At 41.4% G+C, this 14602-nt stretch overlaps 1 protein-coding gene across 1 annotated transcript in view; it reads left to right on the top strand.

Moving 5' to 3' along the window:
• Positions 1–8473, top strand: part of Fshr (follicle stimulating hormone receptor) — a 151037-nt gene extending 142564 nt beyond the window's left edge. Inside the window, exons 9-10 of the mRNA XM_076832741.2 lie at positions 2678–2863; positions 7240–8473. Coding sequence (XP_076688856.2) covers positions 2678–2863; positions 7240–8473 — 1420 coding nt within the window. The remainder of the gene's footprint in view (positions 1–2677; positions 2864–7239) is intronic.
• Positions 8474–14602: the final 6129 nt, after the last annotated feature.

The raw sequence follows: 14602 nt of genomic DNA, 5'->3' as shown, positions 1-14602 counted from the left end.
TTTTGGCAGATCTGTGCAATGAGAGCTAAGATTTACAGCAGAGATTCAGCTGAAGTGTAAGACAGAGGAGGGATGAGAAATTCCCTTTCCCACCCTCCAACCTCCCACCATTGCCATTTGCTAAACCCAACTAGAAGCTGATTAACAAAGTGGTACCTGTGAAGTGGAACTGGCAAGAGTTATCCCTCCTTCAATACAGAACAGAACATAATAAGGACATGGAATGAATGCAAGAGAAACCAGGCAAGGGACCTGCACACCATATCTAGTGATTTGTCCTTTGTCCTGAGAGCAATGGGGGAATCATTGAAGGATTTTCATCATGAAGTCACAATCTGATTGGCATCATTAAAACACCACCCAACCTATAGTTTAAAGATGGCACTGGAAAAAGAAATAGATGGTCATAAGAAGAAAAGTTATGAGACCATTACATTTATCTATGCAGAGATTATGGTGACCTTCACTAAAGTAATAGAGAAGGAAGGAAATAGACTAATTTGAAGCTTTTAAAAGAAGACTTGAGAGGATAAGAGACTGTGAGGAGGAAAATGGTAATCAAGGATGACTCCAAGTCTTCTGTTATGAACAATGGGGAAATAATGTGGGAGTCATTTGCTGAGATGGGAAAACAAAACAAGGAAACATTTATAAGAAAGATAGGTTCAGTTTTGATGCCTGCATAAGTCATCAATGGTGGGGCCCAGTTGACAACTAATGATCTGGCATGGTATTTAGGAATAGGACCTGAACTGAGATATATATTTAGAAACCATCAGCGTATGCTTGGTATCTGAAACACAGGGAATAGGTATGAAAACCTGGAAAAATTATGTACAACCCAAGTTTGGAGAAATGCCAATTTTAAAGAACAGCTAGAAGAGATATGAAAAAAATCAGAAAGAAGTCAAAGGAGATGTCAGAAAATAATCCAGAAGAACGTGATGCCAAGAACGAGTATCTCAGAAAGAAGGGGTGTTTCACCTCTGCAGTATAATTGAGAAATCAAGATTAGAAGCCAGAGTTGACCGTAGCGAGCCTTGTTCCTCTAGGGGCTGGGGAGCAACTTGATTGGATTCTAAGATGAGGAATTTAATGATATGATGTATGGAATACAAGTGTAAGTTTGGTTAAATGAGGTAAAACACCCCTTCTTTCTGAGATACTCATTCTTGGCATCACATTCCTCTGGATTTTTTTCTGACATCTCCTTTGACTTCTTTCTGATTTTTTTTCACATTTCTTCTATCTGTTCTTTGAAATTGGCATTTCTCCAAATCTACTCTGACACTTCTGCCCTCTAGATTCCAGACAAGGAAAGCAACAGTTAAAGGGGATTTGGGTGGACAGTAAGAAACCAGGATCAACTTTTTAGCAAGAGAAATGACAGTGGGGAAAAAAATAAAAAGGTTTGAAGAATGTAATTTTCACCAGACTGTGAGAACATATGGAATAGAAGATATATATTCACACCCCCAAGGTTCATTTGCCCTGAGTGCCTACAGCTTTGACTTACAGGGAAAGCTGATATTAAAAGATTATTTTTCCTCAAGTATATCCAAGGGTGCTTAAATGAACTCACCTGCTACCACCCCCATCAGAAGCACCCACTCTTAGCCAAATCCTGGCCCCAACAGGTCCAAGGTGGTACCATTTAAATCTTCTCATTTTCAACACCTGGTCTTGATTTTGAGGGTTGCGGCTGCCTTTGGTGCTGCCAGAAAAGTACCCACATCAATGGTGTTGCTGCCAAAAAGAATGGAACTCAGATCCCTGAAGGGACTGCAACCCAGATGAACTGTGCATTTGTGTTGGCTCCCCTTAGACCTCTGCTGATTCACCATACAACTGCCTCTGTCCTCCTCTCCCTAATCATTCATTTATAAATAAATCATTCATTCCTCCCCTCTCTCCCTCCTCCCATCTTTCACCCCAATCTCCCTGTGTGAGATGTTTACTAATAATAGTTGTCAATCATTAAGTACTATCTTTGGAAGTTCCTTATATTCATTAATTCATTTAATTTCCACAACAGCCTCTAAAGTAAATATGACTTCTACCCCTTCATTTTACATTTGAAACATGGAGAATTGAGATAACTTGACCAAGGTCACAAATCTAACAGGCATAGGATAGGTAGGCAAGCCTGCCACGGAGGACAAGCTCTTAACTAACTCTCTATCTGCCACTTCTGCCCTCCAGACTCCTCTTCCCATTAGGTGTGTTCTCTTCTCACCTTTTTCTAAAATTTGGCCACAGACTTCATCATGGTTCACTGGAAAGATTTTTATAGCTAGTTTTATGGGGGAGGGGAATGGCCTCAATCTCTCAGACCTGTGTAAATCCCTGGACACAAACAGACAGATGACAGAGGAGAAGGTGACTAATTCTACTCACCAGCAAGAGTTGAGCCCCAAATCGGCGAGAAAGCAAGTGCATCCAGGAGGCAGGGCAACCTGTTATCTAACTCCTCCTACCAGGAACACAGGGTCAGGGATCCTATCCAAACCAAATATCCTGTTAGCCACATATTGATCTGACCAAGGTAGGTATGATAAACTCCCTTCTCATCCACGTAAGAATATCACCACACTAGAATGTCTGCTATTTAGCCTGCTGAGAGCAGAAATACTTAGGCCCATAGTAATCATGTTATATTTACCTTTTCTTCTTGTAGAGATATTTCGAGAACAAGGATCCACTCCCTGCCTAGCTATGGCTTAGAAAATCTTAAGAAGCTGAGGGCCAGGTCCGCTTACAACTTAAAAAAGCTTCCCAGTCTGGAAAAGTTTGTTGCCCTCGTGGAGGCCAGCCTCACCTACCCCAGCCACTGCTGTGCCTTTGCAAACTGGAGACGGCAAATGTGAGTCTTCTGTGTCCATCCCTGGAGCCTGGCTTGGGCATTTCCCCAGAGTAGAACTCAGTCCATACCTTCTACCTGTCTGTGACATGAAGAGAATCCATGCACAGAGAGAGCTCCCTGACTAAAGTCCTGAGGAATGTTCCGGATGAAAGATTCAGTTTCATGGAGGGTTAGGGAGGGCTGGACTCATAATTTCTTTGAAAATGGGCTCATAAGAGAGGGTCAGCCACATAGCAGAGCATCTACCAAATATTCAATAAGAAAACATGAAAAACATCAAGCATAGCACCTGATTCATAATTGATGCTTAATATTCTTTCTCTTTGTACCAATATATATTTACCTTTCAAGTCCCAAACTCTGTACCCCATAATGTCCCATCCTGCTAACATCAAAATCAGCTTTGGAGGTGAGAAGCAAAAATGCCATACCAGAGACTAATGTGCACATCTGTAACACACTCCGACCACTCTGAGCCTCTCCAACCCACCTACAGATCTTAGCAACTCACAGAGAGGACAAAAATGGAGACATCTCTTCACTGTGGCTTTCAAGGAAGAGCAGCTTCAGGAAGTGCAATTTAAAGAGGATAACCTAAACACAGGCAAGGCCCAGTAGGTTACTGGTTAAAAAATTGAGGTAACCATAGACAGGATCTGGAGAGAGCAGAGCAGTGACTTTGGAGATTACACACATTTCAGACATTTAAAGGATCCATTGGAGGTAAGAATGTACTGAATATCAGTTCTCAAAGCTCTCATCCTCTCCCGAGCTCACTGATAAAACTCACACCCTGTAGTTGTACTCAATCAAATGATGCCTTTTCACTATTCTTGTACAGTAGCCCAGAACTAAGACAGCTGCCCTGTGATATTATCTCACTGTTTAACAGACTCCTCAATAATTCAAGCTTCAACGTATATTGAGCTGCATACCCCCTGCTCAAAAGCAAAACAAAACAAAAAGCAACACAGCAGTCCATACCCCAGAATATTTCAAAGTAACTTAGGAGCACTCAGACCCACTTGAAAGATTTGCAGAAAAAAAGGGCTGCTTTTCAGAATCAGTTCTGGAAACTCTCCAGAATCAGGCAGTCCTCACAGATTAGCTCAAAAAACCAGAGCATTTCTTCCTGACAACTAGAATTCTTAAGAGCCTGGGTTTGGGCAAAAGGTTTGTCTCTCTTATTTTCCAGACAGGAATTATCCTAGTCAGGGCAAAAAATGATTCCAATTTGCTGCCAAGACCCTGCAACTGGATACCTCTCAGGAGGAATCTCAAAGGATGTCAAGATCATGTAAGAGCTGTTCATGGCCTGCTGCCTGGCCCTGGGCCCACATGCTACAGGAAACCTATCATCTTACCATGCTACTCAGATTTCTCTGGTCTTGCCACCTCCTGGTTGTGTAAACATAGCCTCAGGGCTCTCCCAACCAGAATTCTCCATTCTGCCTTACACTGTCTCATGACAGGAAGCCTTCTCCGACCCCTCCAGACCAGCTGATCCTTATCCTCTAGGTCCCTAGTAGAACTTAACATCAGGGCCTGTCAAGGTACAGCCAGGGGAGGCCCATATTTCTTCCACAACATACCAAAATGTGGGGTTTGGTTTTTACATTTAACAAGCCCACACGCACAAACCTGATATAAAATAATAATGCTTTTCAAAAGAGAATCCTGGGGTTTATTCATGAATTAGTGTCGTTTCATTATATACCATAGGAGGTATGGTTGGGAATGAGATTCAAGTTTACAGTTGTAGGATAAGATTGTTCTCCTGATCCTCATTTGGAAATAATGCCCACGGTGTAAACAGTAGGCCCCTGCTACTGTGAGGTTTTGGCTGCTGGATCCTCCTGGACTCTAGGTGGATCCACCACACCCCTCATTTGTCATTGAACCAGATATTTTCTTATCATAGTTCTATATTCAGCTTGTATCATTTTGTTTTTATTTTATTCTTCAGTTCTTTGTGTATTTAGTCCAATTATTCACAGTTAGATTTTAGACTGATGTAAAGTGGCATATCCTTCTAAGTACCTGCACAGGGCTGAGACCCCAACGAGAACTCAATAAGTAACCACCATCATCTGTCTTCATAATACTGACATCGGCTGAGTATTCACAGCCAGGTGCTATAATACAATCACACTTAGCTCATTTAATATTACAAAGGTAATATCATTATCGTTATTAATATTATTTGCTTCTCAAAGAGGCAGAAATTGAGGCTCAGAGATGTTAAATAACTTGATTAAATTATTATCACCAACCAAACTCATATCCAAACCCTCCACTCTTTCTGTCTCCAAAACGGAGGCTCTGGAACACTGGCTATGCTACCCTCTAAGCATCTGTTCATTGACTGACTGCAGTTCACAAATGCCAAACTGACCCTAAGATGAATTCCCAGTTCCTTGCCATGCTTAGGGTTTACCAAGGTATTGCACAGGCAAGACTACATTTCCCTCAGCTTCCAATTTTGTTTCTGTTCTCATCTCAGAAACATAGTTTACCTTACTCCCTACTTCATGTCAGTGAGTCACTTCCATTTCAGGAACAGGAAGTATCGATATCTAGAATATGTTGGTTGCAGCGTCAACAGTAGGAATCTTCACACAAGCCAACCGTGAGCCCCTAGAGCTAGCTGTCTCTAGATAGTTAAGTCAGATCTCATTCCAATGAACCAAATTACAATAAGCTCCAGTTACTTACTTCCTGTTCCTAGAATTGGGCTGTAGCTAATCAGGAACAAGATTTAGGAGTTAGAGTAAGAACCACAGAATGGCCCTCTTGTCCCCTCTGGGCTCATCTCAGAGCTTGATTCACTTTCTTATAAGATTTCTGGCTAAACCAAAAGATTTTCTGAACTGTGGTTCAGTTTTAGCTACCTATGTGTTATATGTTTAGCCTGCTTAGTGCAACCTGCGACTGATTTGAGAAACCCCGTTTATAAACTAAAAGATGGCACTTTCTTCAGCCAAAAAAAAGAATCCCCTGGGCCAAGAGATAATGACTTCCTGATGATTCAATTCACTTCCCAGAGGTGAGAGAGGAGAGGAGAGAGATTTTTTTCTCCCTATTAAAGCCCCTTCTTGTGGGGCTGAGATGGGGAGGCTCAGTCTGTGTGTGTCAGGCACTTAGCAAGCATTGCTCCTGTAGAAGCAAATGGAGTCTGTGCCTTCTCCACTTTTCCAGTCACTGTCTCCTGCTCATTGAGGCTTTTTGAAGGGTCTTAATACTCATATCCTAGCTGAACTTATGTTCGCTTTTGAGAAAATGCCTCATTTAACATTGATAAACATCCCCCAACAAGGAAAGAGAAGAAGGGATAGACATGTGTAATTTTTTTCCATTAAAAAAATACTTCCAACATGAACCATATTCATCCCTTAAACCTTTGCTTCAAAACAGAAGTACTACATGCAGAGAATTGGTAGAGTATTTATGCATATACTGATATATTCATGGCTTGAATATTTATCATCTGGACTTTATTCAAAGCCCTGTGTAAGTGCCTTTGTCCTGTTGACAAGAACTCTTGTATATCTGGGTTTGAGGGGAAAATCAAGGCAGAATATTGAGCCCAAGAAATGCCAGCTTCCCTGTGAAATGTTTTAATCTTGCAATCAACCAGGCTCCTTTGCAAACTTCTTTTGCTCTGTTGGATATCCACTAGGGAACAATTTAACATGAGAGAACCAGGCTTACCTTGAAGGACAAACACATGCCTGAAACTTCTTGTGGTCCCTGGGGAGAGAGATAATAAAGAACAGGACCCTGGTAACATTTCAGGCAAATTATCTAGCCTACCAGTACCCTGAGTACCAATGAGCTAAGGGATGGGACTGACTAGGAACTAACTACAGATTCTGATTCTCTAATTTGTGTATATAAAACAAGCAAACAAGTTCTCATTTGTGTTAGAGAGCAACCTGGTCTTCCAGTGATTGGAATATAGAGTAGAGTAATAAGAGTATGTCCTCCTCTGGCATATTAATATATAGCTGAATAGAGATCATGGAAGGAAAAGGGTAGAGATGATACCAAGTCTGTAAATTATTTGCACTTAACAGCAAGGTTTAGCTAGTCCCAGGCGCCTTCCTCCCCACATTCAGGTTGTGGCCAGATGGTTTCCCCCGTGGGCCATCCAACTCTAGGAATATATATATATATACAAGTTGTTCTGTTCATTTACAGTAAGCAGCATTAACCCATGAGCTCAGCCTCAAGGGCAGACAAATGTTAGAAGGAAAAACAATCTCACAAAAAAAAAAAAAAAAAACATTATTTCTACCCTGTGCAAAGATGGTGATATATTTGCCATTTTGGATCCAGGATGTTGATTCTATTCCTTTTTTTTTTTAAATTTCTAGTTCTGAGCTTCATCCAATTTGCAACAAATCTATTTTAAGACAAGAAGTTGATGATACGACTCAGGCTAGGGGTCAGAGAGTCTCTTTGACAGAAGATGATGAGTCCAATTATGGCAGAGGATTTGACATGATGTATGGTGAATTTGACTATGACTTATGCAATGAAGTGGTTGATGTGACCTGCTCCCCTAAGCCAGATGCATTCAACCCATGTGAAGATATAATGGGGTACAACATCCTCAGAGTCTTGATCTGGTTTATTAGCATCCTGGCCATCACTGGGAACATCATAGTGCTGGTTATCCTGACTACCAGCCAATACAAACTCACAGTGCCCCGGTTCCTTATGTGCAATCTGGCCTTTGCCGATCTCTGCATTGGAATCTACTTGCTGCTCATAGCATCAGTTGATATCCACACCAAGAGCCAATACCACAACTATGCCATTGACTGGCAAACTGGAGCAGGTTGTGATGCTGCTGGCTTCTTCACTGTCTTTGCCAGTGAGCTATCAGTCTACACTCTGACAGCCATCACCCTAGAAAGGTGGCATACTATTACCCATGCTATGCAACTGGACTGCAAGGTGCAGCTCCGCCATGCTACCAGTGTCATGGCAATGGGCTGGATCTTTGCTTTTGTAGCTGCCCTCTTTCCCATCTTTGGCATCAGCAGTTATATGAAGGTAAGCATCTGCCTGCCCATGGATATTGACAGCCCTTTGTCACAGCTGTATGTCATGTCCCTCCTTGTGCTCAATGTTCTAGCCTTTGTGGTCATCTGTGGCTGCTACACCCACATCTACCTCACAGTGAGGAATCCTAACATTGTGTCCTCCTCTAGCGATACCAAGATTGCCAAGCGCATGGCCACACTCATCTTCACCGACTTCCTCTGCATGGCGCCCATTTCTTTCTTTGCCATTTCGGCCTCCCTCAAGGTACCCCTCATCACTGTGTCCAAGGCAAAGATCCTCCTGGTCTTGTTCTACCCCATCAACTCATGTGCTAACCCTTTCCTTTATGCCATCTTTACCAAGAATTTTCGAAGGGATTTCTTTATTCTATTGAGCAAGTTTGGCTGTTATGAAATGCAAGCCCAAATTTACAGGACAGAAACCTCCTCCACTGCCCACAACTGCCATCCAAGGAATGGCCACTGCTCTTCAGCTCCGAGAGTCACCAATGGCTCTAGTTACACTCTTGTCCCTCTAAGCCATTTAGCTCAGAAGTAAAAGCCAATGTGAAAATGCATCTCCCTGATGCATGACAATTACATTTTCCTTTGAAGAGGAGGCCAAGAAATAGCTATCAGCATTTCTACATGTTTCATCTAATTGAATTCCTAGCTACCTGTAAGTTAAATGGGTCAGGAACTACTAATTTCATGTGACACATTAGGAAACTTAATTATTAATAATAAAAATTAAAATACAACACTACATCACATTTGTCTTATGCTTTATAATGTTCAATGTGATTTGTTCAGATTATCTCAACTGATCCTTATAACAATTATATTAAACAGGCAGGACAGGGATTATTTTTTGAGTTTTACAAATGAGGCAATCAGGACTCAAAGAACTCATGACTGTTTGGCTTGTAAGAGGTAGAGACAGGATTAGATGTTGTGACTCCCAGAAAACTTCAGAGGGATGCACCACAGAATTCATTCATTCACTCAAAAAATGTTCTTTAAGCACCCATGATGGCTTTGTAATAGATCAACTTGGATAGACTCAACTGCATTTCCCAGAACTCTCTTTCTCATGTATTTCCAGTTAGGGTGGGTCACAAGGAAATTCCTTGAGATAATGGGAAGTCAGAAGAAAGAAACAGTCATTTTGCAATTCATTATATTTTGTTGCTGATGCTGACTCAGCTCATTACTCTGAAGCAGCAGCTGGGTTTATAATTGCTCCACTTTCCCCTGGATCCTTCTTGTTGGACTCCTGGGCCCTGAATGTGGGTTTAGGTCCATGATGAAGGGCCTGACTTCTACAGGATTCTTTCATTGCCAAGCTCGGAGGCAATCCGAATGGAAACAGGACCCGGGTTGTCTTCATGAGGTTGCACCTTATACTGTGGCCTCTAGCATGTTCGTGATCTGTCTTTTATGACTGCCTACCATGAGGACTTAAGCGCCGGCATCAGCTGTGGATATAACATTCTTATAGATTGCTCATCCAGCCCCCAACTACACAAGCCAATTCTCTGTAACAAATATTTACCACCTATGGATATATGCATACATACATATGTATGACTGATTCTTCTTCTCTAGTTGAGCCCCAACAGAAGAAATATCTAATATTTGATATGCATATGAATTATAATGTTAAGAACATTAACATTATCATCAGCTTTGGAATCAGACAGAGCTGAGGTTTTATTCAGACTCCATAATAAGGCAGGACTCAACCTCTTCAAGTTCAGGTTCTTTGTGTGTGAGTGTGTGTGAGTGTGTGTGTGTGTGTGTGTGTGTGTATCTAACTTTTGGGCCCATGATGATAAGTGGATAAGAAAATGGTTACATCCTACCTAGTTCTGGAACTGGTTTGGTATGTGTTAGTTCATTCTCTCCTCTCAAACCAGTGCCTGGACTAATAACTAGCTGTCATGACCCTCAGTCTAGAACTCTTTCCATTACAGCATATAGCGCCTGATAAATAACCATACTACCCACATCTATTCTCATAAATGACCCCATCTGAATAATTGAATCATAAATATCCACCATAAATTTCACCAAGCACTGTGCCTTGGCTAGCCCATAAAGCTCTGAGTCTCCTCTCTCAGTATCGTCTTTCAATGTCAAAGCCAGTCCTTCCTCCTCTTGCCCTTTGGCAAACATTTCAAAAGTTGATCCCAAATGCATTAAGAAGGAAGTCTTTATAGAGCCAGAAAAAAAAGTCATCTCTGCCCATCTGACTTGGCAACATCTCAGTATGTTGTGAGCATCAAGTGAAAAATAATTTTCCTTGTAAATAGTCTAGAGTTCCACTGTTTAGTACAGTAGCTACCAGCCACAAGTGGCTACTGAGCCCTTGGAGTGTGACTAGCCTGAATTGATGTTTGCTATAAGTATAAAGTACACACTGAATTTAAAGTACTTAATACAAATGGGGGAAAAAATAAAGACTATAAAATAGCTTGATAATTCTTACATTGATTATATACTGGAATAATGCTGTTTTGGACATACTAGGACATAATAAAACATTGAAAATTAGTTTCAATTATTTCTTTTTACATTTTTAATGTGGCTTCTAGAAAATTTAAAACTACATATGTGGTTTGCATTTGTGGTTTGCATTACATTTCTATTGGAGAGAAATGATCTAAAGCTCTACAAACAAACAAAGGATTTTTATTTAGCACTTTCCTCCCCAGCCTCTGCACTCCTGTTTGCAGCACTGTTGGGTGGTCCCAGCTCCATCTTCTGTCTCTCTTCTTCCTTGTTTATGGCCAGAGGCAACACATTTCTGAATTTGGACTCAAAAGCAAGTAGAAGCTAAATTGTAAATATGATTGAGTAGTAATTACCTCACAACACAGCTACTAATGACACACTGGTTTAGGAGATTTTGACTCTGACAGGCAAAAATATGTTCAGAGACAAATATACACCAAGAGAAGCTCAGAAGATATTCTACCCATCACTCTGACACTACAATGCTGCCTGGCAAGAGACGAAACTCTTCTTACATAAGCAAACATATTTTGGGGTAACTTAATTCAGGATTAGCAAACCCTGTTGATCAGTCTCTAGGAAAAGAAACATAACCTATACCTCCTGTATTTGCGCTAAAACCTGCTAGAATCCAGTATATCAATCCCACTTCCCCTAAGTGTGATTATTCAGGTTATACAGTCAAAGTAGTGACCCCAGAGTGGCGGGGCCAGTCCTGATGGTGAACCAGATAGAAACACACACATATACACATATGCATGCACACACACACATAAACACACAACCACAAGAAGTTTCAAAATAATACTGGTTTCTGTTTTTTTTTTTTTTCTTTTCAGCTTTTATTTCAAATCTCAAACACCATGATGAGGACTAAAAACAACCATAGGTTTCTTAAAATACTTATGTCTCCATAATATTAAATATTTAAATATTTAAAACATCAGCTGCTTGTATAACCCAGGTGCTGATCTCTCAGGATGAATAGTGGCTGTGAGAATTCCATTTGGCCATCAGGGTACAAACTGGGTAAATGCCAGCCCTGTGTGTTGCCCCCTACCCTGGTCTCACCATGGACTGTGAGCTCATCTCTTTCAAATATTAACCCCCATATACTCCTTCAGCCCTATCCTGACTGGCCTCTTTATTACCTTCCTCCCTTCTCCCTTTCTCCAGATATTTCCTTACTGAATCCCAACAAGTAGTTGGACAAGGTAGGATCCTTCTTAGAGGGATTGGAACAAAAACACTGAATAGGAAAATCCAGAAGTTCCTAGGTGGCAGAGTAAAGAGACGAAATAGGTACACACTTTGAAAAGCCAGTTTTATCTTGCCACATACAGAGCAGTAGTGATGGATGGGCATGGGCCCTGGAGGGCATTGTTTCCCCATAGGCTCCATGTATTTGGGTCTCATCTCTGGGAAGTCTGAATAGAGGAAGGAAGAAAACCAAAGGAAATATTATACCACCAAGAGGCTGCAGCTCTTACAAGTGGCACTGTGTTTTATTTAGGCCAGCATCAAAGGACATTCATTAGAAAATCAGAAAAAAAAAAAAGATTGTTGAAATTTTTGGCCTCAAGCTTTGGGTTCATAAAGTGTTTTATTAGGGAAGTTTATAAAGGCATAAGCAAGCAATGAACTTTCAGCTTCTGCATAAGAAGGGCACTGGGGAGAAGAGACAAATATATAGAATGTTTTGTTTGTTGAAAATATAACCTAGTCTAGTAAATAAACTAAATTAAGAGTCAGCACAAAATACAGCCCAACCATAAGGTTGTGCTCGAAGGTTCTCATCAAAATGCTTTCAGCTACACGCAGCAGAAACTCCAACTGCAAGTAATTTGAACGTAAGGACAGTTACATAAGATGTTCTTGGCTTGGATTGAAAACTTCATGATCTCAAGGACCAGGGACCTTTCCATCCTTTTGCCCTGCCATCCCCAGAGTGTTCTACCATGTCTTTCCTCCTGGTAGCAAAGCTGCTGTAGCACTTCCCGATGCCACATGCAGTCATGATCAAATCCAGAGACAAAGAAGAGGGCTCTTTCCTTCCATGCATCTACCTTTTCAATGGGGGGAAAAAAAGCATTCCTTCCTAATCATTATCTAAGACTCTTGCCCTGGATACAAGAGAAGTGGCACCGTGAGACTGCCACTTTCAGCCCCCAGTGGGAGACGGGCTCTTCCATTACGAAGGTAGAAGGGGGAGCTGGATTAGGAGATATGGCTGGGTGGTCAACCTCATCCTCCAATCTGAATCAAACCAAATCCTCCCCCATGGGATGAAGTCAGGAGGGAGAGGGGTGCAAGGTCAAGATACAGATGGCACCCTCACACCCTCTCTCCCCTTTCCCTCCACCTAGTATCTGTAGCCTAGCTCAGTCTTCCCTGTGTTATTCTGTTCCATCCCTCTCTAGAACAAACCCAAGATATGAAGACAACCACTAGAGGTAGACACTGCCCAGGAAATTCCGTTTGAGGCAAAATGTGACAAAGGAAAAGGAGAAAGAGGAAGGAGGAGGGGTGGAGGAGAATAATAAATAAAATAAATGGATTAGCAGGGGGATAGGGAAGAGATGAGAAGAAAAGAGAGAAGAGCAAGACAAATCAAGGGAATGGGGCCATGGGAAGAAAACCAAGCCCTGATTCTGCTCCCTATTATGCGGGTACTTATGCATCTTTATCTTAAGAAAACGCCTGCAAAATTGATGCAAGGAGGTCAACTATGAATGAGCGCAGGCTTAGATCCCAGCAGAAAGGCCCAGCATCCCCATGACGTTCCAGGTTTCCCAGCGCTACACCTACAAACATCTGGGTCTCCAGATCTAGTTTAATGGATAAATAACAGAAAAATATTTCTGAAGGTCCTCAAAGCTTCCTCACCTCAGACATCAGACAATGTAAAGATGTCTTCCTCCTTTTCAAAATCCAAGATCTTCATCATGTTCTCTCCAGCATGAGCTACAGCCCCTGTTCCTTCTGTTCTGGGATAGGCAGGCCTCAAAAATGAATAGAATCCCATGGTTTGTAAGGTGCTCTATTTATTGTATTTATTGTGGTCTCGTATCCTTTTCTTCTGTTTATTTATTTGTTTGTTTGTTTTGTTTTACAACACAGTATTCCCTGAATCCTGAGACATTATAAATACATACAAAAGGAGAATACCAACAAAAGTCATCTTATTTTTGTGGTATTCACCACATAATAAGATGCAAAGAATATTTGAGGCTCTACAATTAGAGAACTTTCAGACAATTTTCCCCCCATGTATCATTAGTGAGGGCCATTTAAACTGCCAGGTATTAATGAGCTGTATAAGGATATAGTTTGGCCAGAGATGATTTTAAATTGCTTTACAAACAGCAAAAGCTATACCACAGGGTTTCTATTTCTAAAGAGTGAATTTATCAAACAACTTTGTATTCCTATTATGGAAAGCAGGCAGTCAGTACAGAGCGAAAGGGAAGGGTACCCAGGGCCTCTGGTGAGACTTTGGCCACCCAAAAAACTCCTTGCTTCCTGCAATTTACCAAGTTAGAAGGGATTGTATTCCAGAACTTGGAAGAGTTGTTCTTGTCTATCCTCACAATTCAGGCTGGAGGATGGCCTGTGAAATGTAAAAATTTTACCAGCACCAAACACTACTCAGGACAGTCTGTCTGCACTCTCCAATGCACCCAAAGACGAGAAGACAAAGAGGGGAAGTGATTTTTCCAAGGTTTTATGACTCACAGCAAGGACTGGAATTTGGCCTGAGCTCTTCCTTTTAATTTCCTAAGTCAAGGGGCTTAATAGCATCCCCCAAAGACATGCGCAGACACAAGTATATCCCGTACTTATATAGCCTGCCTCCTGGAATTGAGGGGTGAGTCTAAAAAACATCCATTCTAGGTAATTAAATACCAAGGGTGGTTTTGTAAGACTGTCAAAGAGCTATAAGAATTCACGTTCTTCCTCTTCTGTTTGTATTGATTTCCTATTTTGGTTGCTCAAAATTCTCCAGTGGGAGAGGGAAGTTTAGGTGCACTGACTTCAGGTGACCATCACGGGACACTCCTGGCCTTTATTGAGTAGAGGAAGGGAGAGGAGGAAGGAAGGAAGCAGGGAAGGGAAGGAAAGGAAAGAAAAAAGAAAAGGTAAAAAATACCATGAAGAATAGACTGCCTCT

This window comes from Callospermophilus lateralis, chromosome 14, assembly GCF_048772815.1.
Source record: "Callospermophilus lateralis isolate mCalLat2 chromosome 14, mCalLat2.hap1, whole genome shotgun sequence".
NCBI classification, from domain to species: Eukaryota; Metazoa; Chordata; class Mammalia; order Rodentia; family Sciuridae; genus Callospermophilus; species Callospermophilus lateralis.
This window is presented reverse-complemented; position numbering and strand designations above follow the sequence as displayed.